At 37.6% G+C, this 25,943-nt stretch overlaps 1 protein-coding gene across 1 annotated transcript; it reads left to right on the top strand.

Moving 5' to 3' along the window:
- LOC139743594 (uncharacterized) lies at nucleotides 1-25,943 on the top strand. Its single transcript, XM_071654069.1, has 11 exons — nucleotides 1-6; nucleotides 6,602-6,752; nucleotides 8,251-8,423; nucleotides 9,945-10,050; nucleotides 10,666-10,766; nucleotides 12,037-12,198; nucleotides 14,753-14,846; nucleotides 17,418-17,806; nucleotides 23,420-23,629; nucleotides 24,540-24,751; nucleotides 25,742-25,943. Exons 1-11 carry the CDS (start codon nucleotides 1-3, stop codon nucleotides 25,941-25,943), a joined length of 1,806 nt encoding a protein of 601 aa, XP_071510170.1.

Below are 25,943 nucleotides of genomic sequence, written 5' to 3'. Positions count from 1 at the left end.
ATGAAGGTAGATTGTTGTTGTTGTTGTTGTTGTTGTTGCTGCTGTGTTTATTTGTTTTTTTTTTTACTCACAACCACCATCGTCCCATCTGCTTTCAATAACCTGAATGCTGTCATTATCACTGTTTTGTAAAAGCATGTGGTGGTCTATAATTATAGCATGGCTATCACCTCATTTTCATAATTCCTTTTATTTTCCGTTTTTTTCTTTCTTTTTCATTTAAGATTAGTTTGTTATTCAGAGTTGTGTTCGCTTGATTTTGTTGTTTATTTCGTTGATTCCAGAACTTGATGGTTTGATAGGAGGATTACTTTAGGTCATAAAGATTGCTATCTTTATTATTCATTTATTGCTCTGACCGATTCAAAGAAACACAATGTGCTAATTCAGCCTCAATTTCTTCGTTTTTTCCCCATCAAATCAAGTGTAACGGCAGGGTAGGCACTACTCGTGCTATTACATCATTTCGCCTTCAATCTTTTCCTTATCTGTCAGAATTGCTGCTGCTCACCGAATAGAGTATGGACTGTCTTTGCTTATCGCAGTTGTACTACTGGGAAAATTACTTATAGGTGTCGTACACAGGAATCGGTGGTTATTGTTTCGAACATGAAATAACGATTACTACACATTGTGACAGACGACGGAAAAAACCGAAATACATTCATCCTACTAGTAACTCACCACTAACTGTAATTGACAACAATAATGAAACAATCCAGCGAGGAGAGTGCAGTGGGAACATTCAGGACGTGATGCTTGGTTGCAAATGAATAAGCGTGACAGGTTGGCTCTCACAAGGACCGCTTCATGTCTCTGTATATGATCCGATTTGTTTTGTCGGTGCATGATATGGCTTTGTTGGTGCGTGACGCAGATGAATCATGGGAAACTGTTTCATTACAGGAATATCATGTCACATTCGATATTGCAGTCGTTTATCCGCTTCGATCGCACGAGAGTACGCTTTTCTTTCTCTGCCCATTAATGGCATTTTCTTACCTTAGAAATGTGATTTGTTTGAATTAGACTGATTACCTGGGGGGGGGGGGGGGGGGACACAGTACAGGCACTTACAGCAAGTGGTATCATATTATATACAAACAACCAGTATTGATGACGTAGGGATTTGTTCAGGGTGTTTGTTTCGGATTAGTTAGGTTAGTTATAGGTCTTTTTTGTCGTTGTTTCTTTTGTTTCTTCCACTTTGTTTGTATATCAGTCAATCGATCATCAAAATTACGTTTTGGGGGAAATTACGTGTGGGAGGAATGCACCCTACAAGCACTGGTTTTTACCATTATTCCCCATTTCCAGCTTTTCCGTATACCTACAATATTTTGTAAACTTTTCCTTTTTTTTGTATTATCATACAATCTATGTATTCATTTTCTGTAAAATATTCATATGTTTGTGATGGAAAAAGAAAAAAAATAAATGAATGAATAGGACTGAAAGACGTAAAGCCATATAAACAGCTACAAACGCACTTCCTCCGCTCGAGCACCTGTATAGATAAGTGAGGATTCCGTTATCTTAATTCCTGGGGGGGGGGGGGGGGGAGGTGTTTCATAAAGCTGTACGTAAAGTTACGAACAACTTACAAGCGACTGGTGATCAGTTCTTGCGCTGAATTATGGAAATTCTAATAAGTATAGCACATCAGAACTGATCACCAGTTGCTCGTAAGTTGTTTGTAACTTTACGAATAGCTTTATGAAACAGGGCCCAGGTATGATCCATATTTCTGAGGCTTTTGAAATAATTGTAATGTTGGTGTCAACGTTTTTCTCCTCCTCCTCCTTCTCATCATCATCTCCTGCCTCTTCGTGGTCCCCGTCTCCTTTTAAAAGATAGATCCTAACTTGGTGTTATTTTTGTCAGAAAACACAGTGGCCTAATCTATGTCTCTTCGTTTGCTAAGAAATAGTTCGAACAAGCTGTACCAAGATGTTTAGTGCTTTCACTCCATGGTAAGTCTAAGGAAAGTCATCCTCTAAAGTGAGACATAGGCCTAAATAAGACTAAATCATAACAGCACTGCAACTAAGGATAACAGCAAAACGTTCAAATTTCAGAAGCATAATACACAGTGACTTCAGAGTCTATCTTTCAAAAAAAAAATGGCAGGGCATTGAGTGACGAAGTGACTCGTATCTGAAGCGCCCTCTATCAACAAGATCTGTTCACTTTCTAAGCTAGCCCTCACTTTAATATTCGGCGGTATGATAAGGATTCAATTTTTGTGAAAGAGGTGCCGATGACTTAGATGTTACTTTTATAACATATTGTAATGAATTGCTGGAATGCCTACATGCTCAAAATGCCCAAATGCCGGAACAGCATGACATTAAATCTCAGTGAGGATTTGATGGGCATTTTTTTCTTTGTCACTTTTTGCAAACCCCCTTTGACGTATTATTGTCTTCTTTCGTTGTCAGAGGTCTAAACAATTCCCTCCAGTGTCGTGTTTGAATGTGACACATGTGCGTAGAGAAAATAATAGTTGATAGACACTGACGTGTGCCAGACGGCTGAGGCCTAATGGTGAGAGTGCTTGAAAAGTTCACAGATTTCTCTATGTGACCAGTCTCCAGCATGAAAAGCCTGATGACATTATGGACCGTCGATTGTTATGGTTCTATATCAAAATGTATTATTGCCATCATACATGTAGACGTTTGGGACGTTGCAATTTTTGACTATTCTGAATATAATCATGTCGGTCGCTCTACAAATAAAACACAGGGCGTGAAAATGTTAACTTCCCTTCAAGCGGCTACCAAGTTCGATTTGACGTTGTTCGTCAAATAATCAAACAGGTGAAAGATAATTTAACATCTCTCTTCATTTTCCGATAGCTTCTCGAGTTGGTTATCAAGCCATAATTTTCCTATAGGCCTATTTCTCTTTTACCATTTCAATACACGTTTGTATTTTCTTGTACAGTTTTGTTTGGTAAATATTTGTTTGTTTATTTATTTATTTATCTATTCACAGCAAAATCACAAAGATAATACCATGCAAGTGCAATGGAAAGTTAAAGATAGACGGATGGCTTGCCCTTCTCACCTCGGCCTTTAATGTCACCCATTAAACGTAGAAGAGACATCGGAAGCAGATTTCGATATTTTGGACGACCAAATGGTTTTGTTTCTCTCTTTCGCCGTGTTTGACGTCTAACTCTTTGCATATCTGCAGACTAGATATGGAAAATTCACGACTATCTGGACAGTGGTCATCTCTTCATCATATTTCCTATTTTACCGAATTAAGTATGACGATTATGGAAGAAAGGGGCAATTAATTATCTCTCTTTTCTCCTCTCCAAGCAGTGGCAGTATGAACACAGTTTGTCTTTGTAGGCACTCATTACTGACAATTCCGTATAAACAATGACCATGAGTTATCAAAGGGGACTTTTCACTTCAGTTCATAAGGTCCGTTCAGTTCAGTGCCATTCAGTTCAATTCTATTTCTGCATTTATTCAAGGAAATCGTCTTATATAAAAATGACAACACGTGTATCTGACAACAGAACAGGAAAAAATGATGTTATATTTATGGTGTAATAATCACGATCTTTAAATCTTAAACATAACAGCGGTGAGATCTAAGGAATCGACAATACACCTGTTTCCAGGTAAAGAGGAAGAACAAAATGCAGGAGCCTGCCGTCTTTAAGCACATGCTTGATAGTGACGGCAACCTCAGATTCTCAAAAAAGGACATAAGGAAATAACATGATGATATAAAATAATACAGAATGGGGAAAGTTCCCACTGACATGTTTTGTATTACCTTTGAAAGGGGACTCCACTTTAACGTAAATAACTTAATCCACCACTAAATGACTAGTGACAACTTTTATGGGCTTTTTACACTTGCAAATTTTTGCTTAGTCCCGTACCAACGGTGTGGCTAAGGGGGGCTTAGCCCCACCGTTGTTACCGGACTTTCCTTAGCCCACTCTCTGTTTACACTTGCTTTTCCGAAAGTGGGCTAGCCCCACCGATAATCCCGTACTATCTGGCCCTGCAAAATAGCAGGGTTAGCACCGCAATTGCGCAATTGTGCAATTGCGGTGCTATCCCCGCAATTGCGGTGCCAAGCAAGCGAGTGTAAACAGAACGAAAAAATAATCAGGGGCTAAGCGACGGAGACGAAGTCCGACCCCCACTGATCAATCAGAAACGAGGTAGCAGCTGCCGGTGCGTGCGTGTACTTGTACAGTGCACAGCGTAATTATGAATATTCATGTGTTTGGAAAGTACGGGGCTAAGAAATACGAGTGTAAAAAGGTCACTTTTCTCCTTAGCTCAGGACAAGAGCTTAGTACGGGATTTATTGGCGAGTGTAAAAAGCTGAGAAAATTGGTACTGGACTAACGATAGTCCTGGGTCAGAGAAAGTACGGGGTTAAGAAACACAAGTGTAAAAAGGGCTTTACATGAGGACATAGTTGAAATCAGAAGTCTAACCTGAAGTCATTGCTAGGAAAACATTGAATAATGTGTCCCGTGCTTCTATTTCCAAAGTAGAAAGCACAAAAATATGTTTGCACTCCTACCGTGAGTAGCCTACTTCTTTTTCTCTACTTTATAGGTCAAGATTCGATAGCAGATATATATTTTGTGTGAACGTAAGTTCCCAGGCAGTGTTTCTTTATTCTCTTATTTCTAAATTTCTTATCTTCGTTTTTCTTCCCCGTTTTCCTTTCATTTTTCGTGTTCGCTATTGTGCCATTTTGACAGTAATATTGATCTTTATTTATATAGTGTACTTGATGGCATGCGTGCAAATAAAGTTCAGTGTTCGCTCCGAATCCTTTGTCCATTTTCCTCGCACTATGCCACGAACAAAATAATGATGCCACCTTTTCAAGGCTGCAGTTGGACAATAGTATCAACAATACAAAGAAAAAACACTCTTCGTGTTTCGATGACGTCATACTAAGCGTTTCTTTTCAACTGAAACACGTCGAGAACACGTTTCGTTCCGATCAAACGTGACAGTTTTATGCCTGACACGAACATGATGGAGGGAAATCAATGTGCATTAAGGGAGTGGGAATGTGTCGCATGATATTGGAAGGCACAAAAAAGGAAAAGAAAGTGCATGCAGACGGTTTAAGATTATTGTGGCTGTTCTGTGAGATCGTAGACATTTACGGTGTTTTTTTTGATTTCCTGATTACTCGTGGAAATAAATGTTGTTCATGAACAGCATGGGAAGCAGCGAGGGTAAAAGGAGCTTGAAGAAGGCATAACCCTGAAACCTGAGCTATTGACGAATACAACGAGGCTTAGCAACAGGGCTACGGAATTCCGCTGTGTATTCACAAAATTGATGTTCATTTATACGCATCCTGTCATTGAAGACGAAGGTATTAGTATTTCGAGTTTGTTTTACACGATTCATCCTATTTCATTGGATTCGATTTGAATTACTGGAGTTGTTTTTTTCTTCCTTTATGCTAGAAGCGTCATTTCAGCGAATATGAAGACCAGATCGGGAAGTATTGAAAAAAATGAGGAACTCCAAAGATAATACTACACAGACAAGGCAGGAAAGTTGATCTTTTGATACACAATTTCACGCAAGGATAGCATTTTACTGGGTAACATTAACACTTTGGTAATGTTTAACATGTCGGGTAATTCACCTTTTTTTTTTCTGCAGACGTGCGCATCGACTTTAGGGCTCGAACCCATGACTTCATTTCTAAGGGTCCAATCATTATGACCACAATAATGCTCCTATACTCACAAGCGTAAACAGGTCATTCGTAAGAATCGAAAGATAGGATTATGCAAGCTACATTCTCCCCCCTTTCCCCTCTTTTTTCTTCTTAATTTGATCTCATGTGAGTTGACATTGGTTCCTTTTATTTTGTTTCATCAGTTTGTCGTTCATTAATTCATTATTCGTTCTCTTCTGTATTTTTAGGGTCCCATTTCGTACAAGCCTTGCTTTTTTGTGGGACCCTCCATTTCCACTCCCATCCTTACCTAATTTTTACTATGCATATATGTATGTCTTAAAAAATACAGTTATGTTTTCTTTATTTAGTTAATCGTTATCACATGTATTTTGTTAATCTTTCTTTTGTAATTGTTACCCTGCTTATACACTGTATGTAATTTTCTCTGTTATCTGTTGGAAGTGGAAATTGATTTGATCTTTGATCTTTGAACATTGAACATAGAAAAAAAAAAAACCCCGGTCAACCACCTTACTATGAACATTAATTGTTCTCGAATTGTAGCTGAAATTGTCAGGGGATTTTAACGTACTCTTTATTGTATTGCTTTGTCAAATTATTTCTAAACTTCTCATGACTTTATTACAGTAGGTATTGATTACATTTTACATTCTACCTTTGAAATGAAAGATTACTTGCATGGGATCAACATGAGATCATCGTTTCATCAAGTTTACCTAGAGCATAAAAGAGACAAATGTCTGACGAGGCAAACTGTATGTGAGAGAGTTAAATGGTATTACATCCTCAATTTCCAGAGGAACAGGAAAATAACGGACCCATCTCGGTTTGACTTATGTTCTTGTTTTTATTTTCTTTTTCGTTTTTCTTCCTCCAGATGATTCTCCAGTCATGTGATGGGGAGAGGGAGCACGGACCAGCTCTTCAGTTTAGCAACCTGTCCCTACATCTCGGAGACCACGAGGTCTTGAAAAACGTGTCCGGTAGGGCGGAGAAGGGGAATTTACTAGCAGTTATGGGTCCCAGCGGTAGGTAATATTCAATCTGTGTATACGATTGGCTTAATTGTTTATTGCTGTTGTTGTTGTTCGCCGCCGCCGCTGCTGCTGCTGCTGTTGTTGTTGTTGTTGTTGTGGATGAACGTGGCTTTCGCCAAAGCCATTCAGCTACAGCCCTTAAAGGTGAGTATTGTCATGGGCGTGTCATCATTTGGCGAGGAAGTATATGCATAATATCTCACAAAATAACGATTATGCCGTCTTTGCTATATAGTGTTGGAGGATGTGCAGTCAAATAGTTGATAATAGAAGACAAAAAGTGGAGAAGGTTAGTGTATGCATGTCTCCCTGTTCACAATTTCTTATACGTCGCAAATTAATTTGGTTTTAATTAACATCCTTTTGGACTTAAAATGCACTATTATAGTGTTTACTAATCTCTTTCTCTCTTTCCTTTCTCTCTCCCTTTCTCTCTCTCTCTCTGTATATTATATATATATATATATATATATATATATATATATATATGTATATATATATATACATATGTATATATATGTATATATATATATATATATATATATATAAACAGAGAGATCATGTTTTATGTACTTTATATATAATAATTATGTACATGTACATTATAGTCCTTTGTATATGTGATAGTATCCCTACTGCAAAGAGCACAGTTTCCCACAGTGTGTTCACAATGTGTTCACATAGTTGATTATGTGAACATACTCATATTTAACAGAGTGAAGATAGTTTAACACTGTGGTGTGGTTTTCACAGAGCGTGCACATAGTAATGCTTTGTTTTTATAGACTGTGAATTGATGACGTACATCGTGTTCACCCGGTTAAAACGCTCGAATTTTACAGTGTCGAGGGATTTCACACTGTGTTAACACTGGGTTCACAGTGTGCTCACATTGTGGTTTCTCACGCTGTGGGACACTGTCACCTGACTGTGTTCTCTCCAGCAGGGTATATGATACCCTTGATATTTCCAATATTTCAGAAAATGATTCAATTGCATTTACATATCTTATTTGAACTAGTTATGTACCTTATTTAGTTCTGAATCTGTGGAAAATGGTTTGGGTCTTGGCGTCAAGGGCAAGTGAACAATGTAGGATTTTTTTTTTCCACGCTATAAAATGGTCTACAATATGACTGGAAAAATTGGTTTTTTATGTATTCTATAGTACGTGATTGTTGGGAGTTACATCATTCATAGACATTTGACAGTTCATGTGTACATGTAATACTGTGTACTTTGTTATGTGTCTAACTTTCAACAATTATTGTTTGACTTACATGGATTATACGTGTTTTAACCTGTCATTCGTTTTGCATAAAACTGTCATGACGGTGGACCTGGGTTTTGTATATAATCCATTTTAATACATCAGAACTTTAAAAAAGTCATGATTGAACAAATACGGGGGGGGGGGGGGGGGGGAGACGAGACTATCCTATCGTGCACATGACGATCTGCCTCTTAATGATACCGGCTCTTTTATCAGGTGCCGGAAAGACCGTGCTGCTAACGGCTCTTGCCGGGCGACAGCAGGGCAAACAGACGGGTCTCGTGCTGCTCAAGGGCCGCACCATGGACAAGACCCTCAGACGGCGCGTTAGCTTTGTGCTCCAGGAAGACCTACTGTTCGATCAGCTGACGTTGAGGGAGACACTCATGGTAGGTACCCCCCCCCACACACACACACAAATGAAGCAGGTTCTTTTAATTCTTCTGTTTAAGAAACGGAAAAGATTATAATGATAGTGATACCATAATGTAGAAACTGCTCATGCATTCATTTTTTTTTCATTCTTTCAAGTGGTTTTATGTTTGGTGTCAAATTCAGTCCACTTTATTTTGCTTCAATCCTAACCGGGGCGTTAGGAAGTCTGATTAATAATAGTAAGATTTTGCATTGTGACAACTATTTTTGACATTTTCTCCTCTTCTTTCCCCCTCTTCCTGTAACTTAAAACTTGAATGTGTTTCAGTTATGATTCATGCGATATCCCGACAACAGGTTGCAATAAAATGTGATTGATAACATGCCGCCGTGTAGGATGGAGCCTATCAAAGTAACTCTATGTCTTGCCCATCTGTGATAATATACAGGGTGTCCCTAGCAAAAATGACCCTAAAAAATAGAAAATAAAATATCTAGACTTGGAAAAATATCTTATAGGTATAGATAGATGCAAGTCTCTTCTTTCACATTAATGACACCAAAAAGTTTTTAGAAAAAGTTCAATGCTAAATAGTGAATACCGCCCTTTGTCATCAAGGACGTGAAAATTAGGTTTTGCAGGAATTGGCCATCAACTTTGGGTGAAGCGAATGTGTGTAGTGGGGATGGCAGTGGCTTGTGTGTGTGTGTGTGTGTGTGTGTGTGTGTGTGTGTGATAGAAAGAAAGATAGATAGATAGATAGATCGATCGATAGATAGATAGAGAGAGAGAGAGAGAGGGAGAGAGAGAGAGAGAGAGAGACGCGTTCTGGGAGGCGAATTTCATTACCATATTTCCATCCTTATGCATCATTTTTTTTTTACTGAACTCCAAACCAGGGCCCTGTTTCATAAAGCTGTTCGTAAAGTTACGAACAACTTACGAGCGACTGGTGATCAGTTTTGATGTGCTATACTTATCAGAATTTCCATAGTTCAGCACAAGAACTGATCACCAGTCGCACGTAAGTCGTTCATAACTTTACGAACAGCTTTATGAAACACCCCCAGTTATCTCATATTTCTTTTCCCAAAACTGTATACCATCTTCATGTGGGGGCACTTTCAGCCACAGTTATGCTACGCCCCCAGGCAACTATTGTATAGTAAATTCTTGTGCAACTTACGTGTAGTCTTCTTTACAAGAGTGGAGAATAAAATGTTTTTTCGGACTTTTACGTGACATATTTTAAAAGAGACACATTCAACTAACCATCATGTATAAACATTATTCAAGAATTCACTATGTGGAGGGCAATCTTAAAGTGTATATTTTTTGGGGGGACATCCTATAAGAAGGATGTCTCTGATTTATTCTGATAATTCATGATGCTATATTTTTCTTTTTTCCTTTTTTTTTGCTTTGTATCTATGGAGCGCCAAATGTCGCACTGTCTATTTTGCTAAGAATCGACTGATTTCGCAACGAAATAGACCATGCGACACTTGGCGCCCCATGTGTATTTGTTTTCCAGTTCACAGCGCAGCTGCGGCTGTCGCAGAAGATGACAATGGAAGAAAAAATAGACCGTGTTTCAAACATCGTCAACTCTCTTGGGCTCCGGAAGTGCTTGAATACGAGTAAGAAGACAGTACTGGTTTCAGTTTAAACTCCATCCTTGTCAATTCAAAGTATTTGAGATTAAACCTGGTTTGAAATAAGGGGATTAATAAGAAATTATGGGAAATTTTGACTACAACGCTAAGAATATTTCTTATTTTTATTACACAAGTGAGAAATCTATCACTTTGATTAGTTTTATATTGCTCTATATGACAGTCAGACCATGGAATATTATTAAAAAAAGATTAAACAATATGTGGAAGGAAAATAATGCTATCACATTAATCATTATTCATGCTACCAAAAATATGAAATATTTGTGAGTACAATGTACCATACTCATTTCTAGTAGACAGCCATGCTAGGGTTTATACTATGGTGGCATTTATTCTCATAAAAATCAATAGTGGCCGTATTACTTTAAAAACTTTGCGGTAGACTGTAAAGTTTATGGAATATTGTGAAACTGTGAAAGCCGCCACAATGTCAAATTTTGTCTTGCATCTTATTTTACTTCTTATGTGTATTTTTGTCTAATCCGTATAATGCTTTTTCGTTTGTATACTGGTGCCATCTGCTTAAAGTAAAGTAGCTTTGATATTAGTGTTTTTCCCATTTCACAACATTTACAGAAATCGGTAATTCCCTAGCCCGAGGGTTATCGGGAGGAGAGAAAAAGAGGGCCACCATTGCATGCGAACTCTTGACTGACCCCACGATGCTATTGTTGGACGTAAGATCACTCAAGTTTGACCGTTTGCCGTACTTATCTAATCACTCTATAAACAGCTAACGTTGCTCTGAAAGAGAACATATGGGTCATATAATCGTTTAAAACGCAGCTGTCTTGATTTCAGAAGAGTAAAAAAAGAATATCAACACCTCCCCAAGAAACGAGGAGTTGATTATATCAACCAATTTATTTTTTTTTGTCAATTCCTTTCCTATTATTTGATTTTGAAGAGGAAGACCTCCATTGCAATAATTTTCATTAAAGACAAACAAACAAACTGCGAATTTTATTAAGACAATAATAATAAGAATTAGAATAAGAATGAAAAATACGAATGTTGTGTACATTTGAAGTTCCACAACATTCTTATGGGACAGGACCGTCGATCGTAGTCACATAATTAGATAAGATGATGTCATTACCATCTTAGAATTCTTACACTTGCCTACTTTACACGATTCACTGTTATCTTCTGCTTTTTGACATGAATTATCAGTGAGAAGAGCGTGTATCCGTGAAATAAAATTGTAGATTTGCAGCTGGTTGGCGATGATGACTTTCGAAAAGGGTGGTTTTATATATCAAATCTTTCGAAAAAAAAAATATCTAAATTCTATTTCAAGCTAAAAGGAGAGTTGCAACTTGTATTTAGCAGTTAAAGGCAATATGTTTTGAAATATTCCTTATTCATGCCTTTAATCATATGAAATGCGGCCACACTCTAGTTTCAATTTGCGTTATTTGCGAGAGGTCACTTGAATGTAGAGTGACCTTTAACGCAAACCTACTCAGTTCCTTATCAGATAAAGTTTCATGATTTCTTTCCTTAAGCAGATAGGTGCCATCCGCAGGCACATATCACTTCCAGGTGGTGTCGTGTGAAGCCAAAGTGATCTGTGGTTTCTCCTGAATATTTCTCGCAACGAGTAAGGCCTATAAAAGTTTGTTGGGTTTCGTTTCCTCAGTAAAAAAAAATGCCCAAGGAACATGTAAACATGATACACTCTTGAGGAAAAATCTAATACCTCTCGAGAATTACGTCAAATAATTTCGAGTCTTAGCCCACACAAGATTACAGCTCTTTTCGTTTATCTATACCGCAGACAGCTATTTGTGCATAAAGCCGGTGCTATAGAGGCAATGACAAGGCAGTCAAAGATGACTTAATAGAGGTGTTTTATTTTCAATGATAAAGGGAAGTGTTGTGTCATCATTGTCGATGATGTTGCTGTTCTAATAAAAAGATGGTGACTTCATTGATTCTACGTAGGAACCAACGTCGGGTCTGGACTCCAACGCCGCAAGCGAACTAATCGTCATGCTGAAGAAGTACGCACGGAAGTACGGAAAGGTGGTCGTAGCCTCGGTTCACCAGCCGTCAAGTCAGACATTCTTAACTTTCGACGACTTGCTTCTCCTGACCGACGGAGAGGTGGGGTTTCTTCTCATGTTCATTCGTCTTGATGTGGATAGTAGGGAGTTTTCGCAAGCACGACGAGGCCGAGTTGAGCGTGCCGTGTGTAAAATTTGCTTCTGCGCATGATCAAATCCGAGAAACGTCCCGTTCTGGGGAAAATGAGTAGGCCCTACTCGGAAAAAAATAGCGTTCGGTCCCAATGCTGGGCAGGAGTGAGCCAGCCAGCCAGCCAGCCAGCCAGCCAGCGAATCAGGGATCTTTAAAGGACAAGTTCACCTTCATAAACATAAGGATTGAGAGAATGCAGCAATATTATAGAACACATCATTGAAAGTTTGAGGAAAATCGGACAATCCGTTCAAAAGTTATGAATTTTTGAAGTTTTTGTGCAGTAACCGCTGGATGAGAAGACTACTGCAGTGTGTGAAAAACTTAGATGTCACATGCGTACAACAATATATGGAAAATATAAAGAGAATTTCACAAAATTTCATCTTATGAAAAAAGTACACATTCCCCCGACTCGTTACCGACAAATGTTATGGGTAATATTATTCCCCCTGCCTTTAGAAAGAGGCAAGTCAAGTGCTCTTTTATTATGCGAAAAAAGTGAAAATATGTTGAATTTTCTTTATATTTTCTTTATACTGTTGTACGCATATGACTCACAAGCTGTAGTAGTCTCCTCATCCTGCGGTTCCAAAACAAAAATTTTAAAAATTCATAACTTTTGCATCGATTGTCCAATTTTCCTCAAACTTTCACTGATGTGTTCTACTAATATTGTTGCATTCTCTAAATCCTTATGTTTATGAAGGTGAACTTGTCCTTTAAGGCATTGATGTTGTGGCTATTTAATTCTGCCTAGTCATACGCGTACCTCATCATTTTCGTAGCAGCTTTCGCCCCTACCAAAGGACATTCCTGGACCAGTTAGAAATTGATTGACACAAATAAGACAAACAATCTTTTTGTCTAACAATGACTATTTTGGCAAATTTTTCTTCAAAAGAAGAACATCATGACAGTTTAAGGATTCCGTAAGTTTTGCAAAACGGTTCTCAAATACTTGATGTAAATGAGCAAATGAGTGAGGTGATGATGTCATCAGCTTCTAAATTGTCCATTGATCTTGTGTACAAGAAACATTTATAAAAAATCCTGTGTACATGAAACATTTATGACAAAAAAAAAAATAACAGTATTCATAGCTGGAAAGCTTAAAAATAATAATCAATCACGTAATTGTTTCGGGATTCAAAAAAATGGTACTGGACAATGATTGCATTTGGACAACAACAACGATAACAATACATTGTGACTATTAATATTTCCAGATTTCGTGTACAAACTACAAGGCATGCCGTTGCGGCGATTACATTAGCAACTCACTAATGCGCATATTCATATAGATTGTTCATGAAAATATTCTGTAAAAACTACTTGAAGGAGGCTCCGGATGATTTTCAGACTTCTACATTTGAACAATTATGAATTAGTTAAACTTAGAACAGAGTCTTGACATTTACAATGATTTGGATGAAGAATAAGAATATTTTCAAAATCTATAACAAATTGCAATGAGCAAGGATGATGACATGGCAGACTCACCATAAGAATGCATGAGCTGTGGCAAACACAAGGAAGAAAAAGGAAAGAAGAAGACATGCACAGATTCTACACAGCTTAAAGGGGATGGCTAGTAACTGATCAGTGAGAATCAGTGGGAATGCTGTAGGATGTTTGTTTCAATCCTTGTGGGATTCATTTAAGAGTACATTGTATATCTATTGTTGTGTGAAAATTATTTGCTTCAAAATGGTCCCATATTCAAGTAATGTTCAGTTTAATGTTTCCAGGTTAGCGTGCCTGGTCAGTGACGGGGCATTAATCTGCACATTTCTTGAATATGAGACCGTTCTGAAGCAAATAATTTTCACACAACAGTAGATATATAATGTACTCTTAAATGAATCCCACAAGGGTCAGAACAATCATCCCTCAGCATTCCCACTGATACACACTGATCGGTTACTAGCCATCCCCTTTACGCAATCGGCATATAAAATGGAATTACACTGCTACATTTCTGAAATATGTGAGCCTTCTATGTCATCAAGAATGTTCAGTGCAATTTGTTTAAGATTTCTCAGCGTATTGGTTTCTCCGCTCATTGACCACAATAAATTCCACAAATCTACACAAGGAGTTGTCGATTTATGTATTACGTGATATGAAATTATGAAAATCGTCTCGAATGCCCCTTTAAGCCTCACAATATTCAATAGCTTTTCTTGTCCAAATTTTGATCACATAATTACTATTGTGTTTGTCAAATTATGTTCTTTCATTCCATAAGACTTTAAAACTGGTCTGGAATTGCAATGTAAGATATCATGGAGCTGCAATAATCCTTTAGAAAAATCAATACCTTGCTCTTTGAATCTTGTTGCCACAGTGTTATTGCATACATTTCCTACCTTTTGTGCGTATTTTTGAGCAAAAATCAAAGTTTGCAGCTATACGGAAGCTATATGTTTTTTAATTCACTTTTATGAATCACACACAGGTTGTCTACTGTGGTCCAGCTGAAAACACCGTAGACTACTTCTCACGCCTAGGACTGCGATGTTTAACCCATTACAACCCGGCAGACTTCATCAGTGAGTTGATTCCTGAAGGCTATCCTGTAATAATTTCTTGAAGCCGATAAAGTAGTTCGTAAGTCATTTAACTTTGATAACAATAGGCAACTTCTATGAAACTCTATCAAATATTAGTGCTCAAACTCTATGGCTGGAAATAGTAGGCTTACATGGATTATGCAAATTCGTACTACATACTCTCTACAAAAAAAAAAAAAAAATCGAGTGAAAATATTCACTCTTAAAGGAGTGCATACAAAAAAGAGTGACTTTAGAGTGATAATTCGAGTGAATTTTGAGTGAAAATGTTCATTTTCACTCGTTTTAGAGTGACCTCAGGGGTCACTCCAAAATTTTCGAGTGATCCTTGAGGTCACTCAAAAATGAGTGAAAATGAACCTTTTCGCTAAAAACTCACTCCAATTTCACTCTAAATTCACTCTTTTTTTAATTCACTCCTTTAAGAGTGAATATTTTCACTCGATTTTATAGAGAGTAAATACGCGTCATATATGGCATACGCAGACAGACTAAATTAAAATCATGTACAGTATTTGACTTAAGTTATCTTTGTTAAATCCAGATTGGCATGTTTGTTTGTTTGTTTGTTTTTTTCCCCTCTACCGTCACATCGACTGTGGAGTCGACAAAATAAAAGGCACCGACGAAGAAAGAGACTGTCTTCTCCGCGCCGGGAGATCACAAATGTGGGAGTGGTTTGGGCAAAACTCTGACGTCACAGTTCGTACCATTAGTGAGGGGGTCTCTAGAGTGGACCACAATTCAGGCGCTCACTTTAACCTCGGTAAGAATTTGATGATTGGAAAGTGTGATTGTTCTGATATTTAATTTGTTAAAGATATCTGCGTGTAAATATCTAAGGCGATGTCTTCTTTGTCCCACGGCTGTAGAAATGAAAATAAATCTTGAAACCAGGAGTAATTTAAAATCTTTTGGCTTATTATATAAACAAGATTTTGCCCTGCAAGGAGGATGCAAAAATTACGGTTTAGTTGCCTTTATTGATTTGATTTGATTTGATTTAGTCTCTGTATGTCTTTTTTTTGCAAATACATCAAGTTTCTGCAATTTCATTATAGTACAAAATAACAGTAGTATAAATACTTTCACAAATTATCAACATTTTCATCAATCATACAATATATTTGTAATATACATGGGTTACATCTTACTTTACATACAGAACGATTTTAATTTTATGACAGATTTTGAAAGGCAAACAAGTGCTTTCAAGATTACATACATTGTATTAGGTAACGCACTTAGTGTAGCCTAATGTACTACTTCTTCGCATTCAATCAAATTCAATTCAATTTTTGTGTGTTTTCCCTTTGTGTCTTGACCCCTTTAACACACACGGAAAAGACAGAACACACACACACACACACACGCAAGCACACACACACACACACACAAACACTGCAGCCCATGCGACCCCTGTCCGTTCTTCTCTTGCAACGTTAGGTAGGCTTACATCTATCTCAAGCCCTATTTCCTACAACACGTCATTGGGCCGAATGCATAAACGGTAGCAATTGCTTGTGCTAGCCTTTTACTCGAATCCGTATGCATAAAAAACAAGCAATTTCTTGCGAGCAGAAGCTTTTGCTAGCAAGCACAAGCAATTGCTTGCTGCCCGCAAGCAATTGCTTAGAGGCCCAAGCATGTGCTTAAAAACGTATGCATAAAACATACCCTTTGCTAGTTCTTGCTAGCAATTGCTTACAATTTTCCAAGCTCTGTAAAATGAACTTGAGCTTTTGCTTAGCTGGGACGTTCCCTTTTAAGTATCATTTTCAAATTCATGAAAGAATGACCGCACTTGTGAAGGAGTAGTATAAATCTACAAGAAATTACTCATTAGTAGAGTAAGAAACTTTTTTCATTTCAACAACGGGAATGTCTAGTGGTTAGCACGCAATTTGTGATGAAAAACAGGTAAGACGTCTGACTTCGGTAGAGAGCAAGGAGACGTCTCTGCACGTGCGATGTGGAAGATCCGGGTTACTGTAAGCAGTGATGGAAATCAGCCAGTAATGCATGTGTGTATAATAGTTGTGTGTGTGGGTCTGTGTGTGCATTTATGAGTGTTATTTCATAGCTCTTCTGCTATGTCAGGAAATATTTCCGCACACACATGCCCTTTCAAATACATGCTGCCACACTCCTTTGTTCTTGTGTTCGCACAGGCGTGACGTCCTTTTTGTTGAAAACGCAAGCAATTGCTTGTGCCGGACAAGCAAAAGGTATAAGCACAAGCAAAAGGTTATGCATATGGATTTAAGCAATTGCTTGAGCTAGCCCTTTTGCTAGACAAGCTTGTGCTTTTGCTTGAAGCAATTTCTTACAAGCAATTGCTTGTTTTATGCATTCGGCCCATTACTTTTATCACCTTTACACTCAGGTAATGTGAACCGGATCATGATATTTTTTCGTCCGATTAGATAACAACAAAAAAGATACATACTTTGTATTTCAATTTTACCTTTTTGTTAATGAAAATGAAAGTTTATTGGAATTGAATATTTCCCGATAATGTTAAGATTTTAACATGACGTTTATCACCAGCCTTGTCCGTCGACGGACTACAAACCTCCCGGAAAAGCATCACCTTGTCGCTGCCAGTTACTGGTTTGGACACACCCTCGAGGCAGATCCTTCTTCATTCTTCTTCCGGCGGCAATGGCTCCCCCATGCGGCGACCCCTATCCACTCGATACTCAATCGTAGGCGTCCGCCAATCAGAGTCCATGGACACAGGTGTGACGGCCGACAAGTGGCCAACCAGCTTCTGGCACCAGCTCTCTACGCTCTCCGATCGAAACTTCAGACAGTACCGATCGATCATTCTATCGCGTGTGGCGCTTGTGAGGCATTTGGTGTTGGGTCTCTTTGTTGGGGCTTTTTACTTCCGGGTCGAGCACGCAGAGGAGAGGATACGTGACATGACTGGTTTGGTGAGTATTCACTCGCAATCAAAATATCTCAAACATGTGCCAACGTTTTTTCTGGAAATCTTCCGCTTACTACGAGAAATAATGATAACATCCATGTCCTTCAATTCACAATTTGGTTTAATCGCCGCATGAACCACAACAACAACAACAACAATAATGATAATAATAATGGAGTCTTGTAATGCGCCATGTCTGTCACACAATGGCACTCCTGGCCCAGAAAGGTAAGACCTCCTCCCACATTGCTTCGTTCAGGAAAAGATCCCAATTGAAAGAAAGCACACAGTTACTGAAACAAAAAGGTCTTGAGTTCCCACTTGAACAGAGGAATGAGGTCTCCATTCTCAGTTTCAGAGGCAAGGAGTTCCAGAGAGAAGAGCCAGACCGGGTGAAAGCTCTGTTGCCCCATGAATGATGAGTACGGGAACTCGAAGGGTGTGAATAGTAGATGAACGAAGAAATCTAGTTGGTTTATACTCAACTATTATGAAATAGTTCCTGAAGGTAGCTGGGTGCTGTGCCATGTAAAGAACGGAAAACCATGATCAAGATCTTGTAGACAATTCGCTTGTCAACTAGAAACCAGTGTAATTTATGGAGGACGTAAGAGATGTGTGAAGTTTCCATCGTTAGAGTTACTAGTCTAGCAGCAGAGTTCTGGAGCAGCTGGAGGCGATGTATTTGGTAGTCTGGTTGGTTTATCAGGATCACATTTGTAAAGTCAAGACGAGAATATATAAGAGAGGGAACCAAGCATTCAGTTGTCTTAGGATCGAGATATGTGTGACTAACACTTCTCTGCAAAGAGTGGAATGTGCTCATATATTTATTTATTTATCTATTTATTCTGTTTTCTTTATACAGGGTAGTCTCTTCAGTACATAAAACTATTTTACAAGAGAGCCCTGTATTACATACAAATATCAAAATACAATTTACAATTCGAAACAAATCTTAAACAGTATAACAATATATTACATAAAGTACAATACAAAATACGACAAGTTAAAACGGCAATCAAAATATAAAACTGAATATCATATAAGTTAAATAAAATGTATAACAATGTAAAATTAAAGTACGTCTTACATTCAGAATAACAGTTTACATTTATTACAACCAGTAAAACATCACCCATGATTGAAAAAAACAAACAAACAAAAAAATGCGATCTATCCATTATCCCCTATCCCCATCCCCCCCCCTTTCCGGATGATACAGTGTAGTTGCTGCGGCAAGATGTTAAAAAGAAAGTAAAAAAAAGGTGTATACGGTCGACAAGAATATATTCAGCTAAAATGAAAACAAAATTGAAAGTCAATATTTCTGGTCAATGATGAATATAACATTACAATATTCAACTGCATCTGCTCATAACCTTGATAAAAACAAACACTCTTTCCATACATGCAACGGGTTTGTAAAATGAATTTTCATTCGACCTCTCAAAATTTCTGAGATCTCAGCCCTCAAAACTTGAGGAAATACATGGAACGAAGAATCAAGGCAGAATCAAACTTTTTCGACTGCAAAGAATGTCAATTCTGAGTGACTGTCTGGAACACAGGAAGTGATCGAGCATTCTGACAGAAAAAGTTATGGAATGTTGATAATAATTTGTGTTCATGTAGCTGTAAAAGCTACAAAGTACTATGATAAAGTTATATCCTGTACACCAACGAAGGTTTATTCCTCTTAACATTGCCTATTAAGTATGATATACAGTTTGTCTTTAATATGCATGGCATGTTTAATACTAAGATGTAACATGTCTTAAGTTTTCTTTCCATATAATTGCACTGCGTAAAGACACATGAGCAAATTTATGCATATCCTAAAAGGGTTCGTCGCCACGGAAGTTGCTGCATCTCGGGTGATTGTCATGGTTATGCGGTTCAATTTGTGCGTGTGCATGCTGTAGTTCCTACGACGCGTGCGCTCGGGCATTCCAGCCAAAAAGGGTAAAAATTCTGTTTAATCCTAGATAGGCCTGATAGGCGGAAATGATTATCTAGTATAAATCCAATGGTTCCTTCAACAATAATGACAAATATGATCGAAAGTGTGCTTAGCCCTTAAATTTTGTTTATGAACAATAAGGGAAGTATGGTTGGAAGTCGTTGAGACAGAGGCAAAGGCAATCGGAATCAGACCTGAACTAAACACGTTTCTTCACGGGTGGCAGCTGCTAAAGCACATTTTGACAGTGTTATATCCCGGGGGGGGGGGGGGAGGGGTATTATGAATTGGCAACCACAAGACTCAATTTAAATGTGGGGGTTTTATAGTTGGTTTTGTTCCGACAACAACTATGTTACACTTCGTGGTATAAAGTTATACTGTCACTGAATTCGACGACCTCACTCAATGCCTGTTTGTTACTATAGTAACCAGAGAGTTTCATCGCGCGGGTTTGCACGCAACTTGCACAAAAATACTGACTCTGCCGACAATGAAAATTGATATTGACAGTGAGTATGAAATGAAGGAAGGAGAATGAAATCAAGCTAGGAGAAGAAAAGGATAGGAAAGAGAACAAATAGAGCAAGAACCGGAGGCGAAAAATGATACCCATTTAAATAATTTTTTATTAAATCCTCACATCATGTTCATGTTTGTAAATACGTCTGCTACAACTGAATTCATTGAAAGGAGGAAGGTTTCAATAACAAAACACTGCAATACTTCTGAGGAAATTCGGAGATTCAAAAGTGATGAGTTTGTAATGGTTCGATATTAACCCTATATGTGCTGCCCTCGACTCTGCATAACCTGCATGTCTTTCGTTGATTATAGTAACATGGAGAACTTCAAGCTATGCTCAGTTTACAAAAAGATGTATTTCAGTGTCATTTGTTAATCATAATTAGTACTTTAGCAATGATTGACAGATGATATCGTTGGCAGAATTGCCATCTTCATTCTGTAGGTGTATCCAAGTAATGTGCAGAAAAGGGGAGAAAATGTGTAAGATACATGGTACTTGTTAGATTAGTCATTCATTCAGCCACATAAGTGATGTTTAGGGTACCACCTACATCAACACAAGTCAAAATGACTTCGTATCATGATATATACTTCATTTAAAAGGGTTCGAATCTGAATCTCCTAAACAGTACTGTGAACGATACAAGACCATAGCAAACTCTAATCTAATCCAGGAAGGAATACATCTTTCCTAGTTTTTGTTGTTGTCGTGTTTAAAAAGAAATAGGACGTAGGGCTACACTATCAAAATAATTTGTCCAAACCATTGCCGACATCAAGTCAGACCATAATGAATCTTAAACTAATCAAACGTTATTATTAGCATTGTTATGGAATATAAGGTCTCCACGAGGGAGCTCATAATAGATGCCCCATATTTCCCTTACTCCCTTCCCTCATTTGGTACCATTAAATAACCTGGTCTGAACGTCTATCCGTTCTCAGTTTCTCTTCCATAAACACTGAGTACTCGGGGCTTACAGCCCAACAACCTTGCTTTCATGCAGGTCCCGTCATACTTCTCTTGGTACAACCCCATTTCGATTTCGACCAGTTCTCATTATGATTATAATGTGCTATCATCATGTATGTATTTTTATGTATATTGTTGACAAGGTAAACGAAAGAACTTGTGCTGTTATTTTGATGTATTATTGATGTACGAGAAGTATGAAAATGGAGGTCTCCATGAGGGAGCTCATAGTAAATGTCTCCACGATTGAGTTCACAAAGAATTTTATCTTCATTTAGGAACTTTTAAAAATATTGATTGTTACGATAATCAATAATGACTGTCATAATATAAATGTCTCCGAGAAGGGGCTCATAATAAGTGAATACTCTTATGACAGTAGCCACGCTGATGAATTACCTTATTTTCATCATCCAAATACTAATAGCTACCACATGCGCGAGGGTACCACATACACACACACACACACACACACACACACACACACACACACACACACACAGAGCGAGAGAGAGACATGGGGGATCATCTTTCCATATTGTTCTCCTACTCTCTAAAAAAAATCGAGTGAAAATTTTCACTCTTGAAGGAGTGAATACAAAAAAAGAGTGAATTTAGAGTGAAATTGGAGTGAAATTTGAGTGAAAAATGTTCATTTTCACTCGTTTTAGAGTGACGTCAGGGATCACTCCAAAATCTTCGAGTGATCCCTGAGGTCACTCCAAAATGAGTGAAAATGAACATTTTCACTCGAAATTCACTCCAATTTCACTCTAAATTCACTCGATTTTTTTAGAGAGTATAGTTCAACTTGACCGTTTCAAATTGTCCCTCTCTTTTCTAGATTTTCTTCCTGATCGTGTACTGGTCGTTCGATTCGTTGTTTGGAGCAATAACAGTGTGTAAGTAATAATTCAATGACGAATCACAAAGATTAGCAAAAGAGGAAAAAGTAAATGTTAGTAAGTATAACATAATGATATTTCAATGACAAACTGATCATAATATGAAAGAAAGAACTTGCGCTGTTATTTTTATGTATTATTGATATACGAGAAGTATGAAAATGGAGGTCTCCATGAGGGAGCTCATAGTAAATGTCTTCATGATTGAGTTCACAAAGGAACTTTAGGAACTTTTAAAAATATTGATTGTTACGATCATGATTATTATCATGATCAAGGGTATCATACAGTGAAAAAAGATAATATATCCAATACAAACCTTGTTTTGGTAAAATATACAACTGTGATTAATGCAGAAGGCCAGACTACTAGTATCATATGCCATTGGTTGAAACTATAGTAGCCCCCAAATCCAAACATTATGATTGTCATTTCATACCATAACGAAATAACGTTTTTATCGTGATTCTTTTTAATGTTACATACACAAAAGTTACTGAGCTGATGTCTACTTTCTCGATGCGAATTTAATAACAATTTTATACAACGAATAAGGCAGTTTATCACTTATTTTCCTCGTATTTTTGCAAGTAACTTGAACATTTTTTCCTTTAAGATGTTTACATCTTTGTTATGACTTAATTTGCGCAAGGAATTCAAGGTGATAAACATTGATGAACAATCCGAATAACACGTTTTTGGATACTAAGGAGTTGAATGTCTAATAAGACTATTTGATAGTTGCTGCTCAAAGCTGGATTTCCACGATTTAGGCCAGGATATATCAACTGTGTAACCGGCCTATTCTATGCAGTCAAAAAAAGCGTTTGAGTGTGGAGAGGTTTTATTAATTCTAGATGATAGCTTTCCGTTAAGGGGATCAATGACAGTTTTCCGGGATAAATCATTTTCAGTGCAGAGCTATGAAATGTGTATGGATTCAATGTATAATTTGATTTCATAATGTGGTTAGGTAGGTGACTCAATATGTTACTGAAAACTTCTAATTGCTCTCTGTTTGTTTGTTGTTGTTCGGGTTTTTTTTTCTTAGCCCTCGCGTAACTAATGTTGTTGGAGTAATGATTATTATTGTACATCCTGCTTGATATCATGTATATCATTTCATTTCGTTTGGAGCTGTTTTAGCTTAATGATCTGATGATGCATGTTTTCACTGAGAAAATAAGAATGAACTGAAATCGAAAATTGAATTAAAACTGAACTGAAATTGAATTTTCAGTTCCTCAGGAGCGACCCATCATCAACCGGGAGCGCTCTGCCGGAGCTTACCGTCTCTCCAGCTACTTCTTCTCCAAGATCATCAGTGAACTCCCGCTCAAACTGACTCTTCCCTTCTTCTCCACGTCCATCGTGTATTGGCTGGCCGGACTACACGGATCACCGGGAGTCTTCATCGCTTTCGAGGCAACGCTGCTGCTTAATAACCAGGCAGCGCAAGTACGTGTTTAAATCAGCATCATTTTTCGTTTCTTTATTCATGAACAAGATTAGAAATTTCTTTTCATTTCATTTCATTTCATTCTTCTCCTTTTTCCAACAGAACATAACACAGTATAAATTAGGAATCATATCGCGATCGTATACATACAACTTGCAAATGATATTAAATGACACAATAATAGAGTTCTATATGCATGTATACGCAAAATAATACAAGATTATGTTTCAGTTGGGAAAAAAAAAGAAGTGAGAGGTCCACTCTCAGTCCATTCACATGTCTGACAATATAACAATTGTGTCAGATTGATGCAGCTACTACGTCTACTGCTATATTGATATCAGTCTGAAGATTGTGGATTCACATATGTAAAGCATTTACCACATACTCAAAAGGATTTTTAAAAGTACCCAATATTGTTTTTATGTTATTCAAACCTATGATTAGTTGAAAATGAAAATGCAAAAGGAATGAACGGTAATTTTGATTAAAAACAGTTACTGAGAAGTAGACAAATCCTTATTTGATAAAATCACCAAGGAGGAAATGAGTTAAAAGCAAATTCTCTCTAAGCTGGGTAAGGAGGCAAAAATGAAAAGAAGAAAATATCGGAGATTCTCTGTATGTTTACAATGATGGAATATAAATTTGTAATGATGTATGTGTTTACTGTATTGTGAGTATAAATCATGCTTGTACGATAATGTATATAAATATATTGAAAATTGTATCTATTTATATGTGTACATGTAGATGAATGTACGTATGTATGTATGTATGCAGATATTCCTATGTGTACACCCATATGCCAACAAGAAGAATTTCCTATATGGACAATAAATGAATCTGAATCTGAATCTGAATCGGAATAATCAATAAATACCGGGGTTTATATTCATCTCTCCAAAGGCTTTCGGTCTGCTCATAGGCGCCTGCTCGAATTCTATACAGGCTGCCATCGCTGGTGGCAGCATTTGCATGCAGGCCTCGCTCCTTCTCGGCGGCTTCTACGTGTCGCAATTCCCGATGTACGTCTCTTGGCTAAGATATCTCTCCATAATTTCGTACTCGTACGGGGCCACACTTTTCGTCGTATTTGCCCTGGAACCTCAGCCAATCAGGTAAGCTGATATGTAAAGGATAATATTCTTGTTTGGAACGAGCTTACATCTTCAATCTGACATGCACTAATATTCTTAAATATATGCCTGTCGTTGTGTGTCGGGGGGGGGGGGGGGGGGGGCTCGTATTTGATCATATCATTCCTCCACGACATTTGTTGTTGTTCTGTGCTATTTAATGGGTGATGTCCATTTTTCTTTCCCAAGGTTTGGTTATTCAAAAATGAAATGGATAAATTTTGTGATTCAGAAACACAAAATTTCCCTAAACCTATAGATATCGTTAATCCGAACATTTTTGTGGATTCATTCTGAATCAACAATCAACAATAGTTGGAAAGTTTCTATGGATGTGTTGTTTGCTATGGGACAAACTTTTGAGTAATTTGTTACATACAATAGCCAAGGATGAAACTATTGTCTCTGCATAGTCAAAACAGGGAGGTGGAAGTGAGTTTGACCAAAAAAAAAAAAAATAAAAAAAAATGAACTGACGTATTTTTTGTTTTGCTTGTTTATTTTCTTTTTATTTTGATTTATTCCTTTTAACAACTTAGGAAGGAAATTCAATCTTGTTATTGCCAGTATTGGCCCTGCAAGATGAAATTAAAACAACAACAAAACAAAACACGCTATCATTTCAGCGCTTCTTTCAACAGTTTCAGGATGTGCTATGAGTGATACGCCTCTCCACGAAGCGAAAGCTGAGCTGATAAAAGATAGACCTATAGAGCACCCGAGTTCGATTCCCTATTACACAAAACATTCTTCTTTTTAGTCTAATATTCCATGATTGAGCTTGAAAAATGTTTATACTCTTTTTTACCGAGTGTATTATGTATCAAAATGTATAAAACACTGTGTTGATAAATATGTTTTGTAAATTTTAACATAATATGAATTTATTTCATTGCACTGTTTCACCTTTAATCTGATGTTTGATACCCTCAGTCACTTCCTTGATTGTTGTGTTATTTCGAAATACTTCAGGTGCAGCACCACCGTTGCTACCAGCTATCAAGAGTGTCGGAGTGACCCCGACCACGCCCATGTTAGTGGCTTAGAGATCTTCAACAGACAAGCGGCTTTCTCCTTACCTCTCTGGGCCTACTATGGCGCCCTCTGCGTAGCAATGATGACATTTTACCTTCTTGCTTATTTCGCCCTCAGAGTCTTTCAAAAGCCATCGTAG

Source organism: Diadema antillarum, unplaced genomic scaffold (genome assembly GCF_040938485.1).
Source record: "Diadema antillarum isolate AM-2024a unplaced genomic scaffold, OU_Dant_1.0 seq00001098_RagTag, whole genome shotgun sequence".
Lineage (NCBI taxonomy): Eukaryota > Metazoa > Echinodermata > Echinoidea > Diadematoida > Diadematidae > Diadema > Diadema antillarum.
Note: the sequence above shows the minus strand (reverse complement) of the source record. Positions and strands in the feature narration are given on the sequence as shown.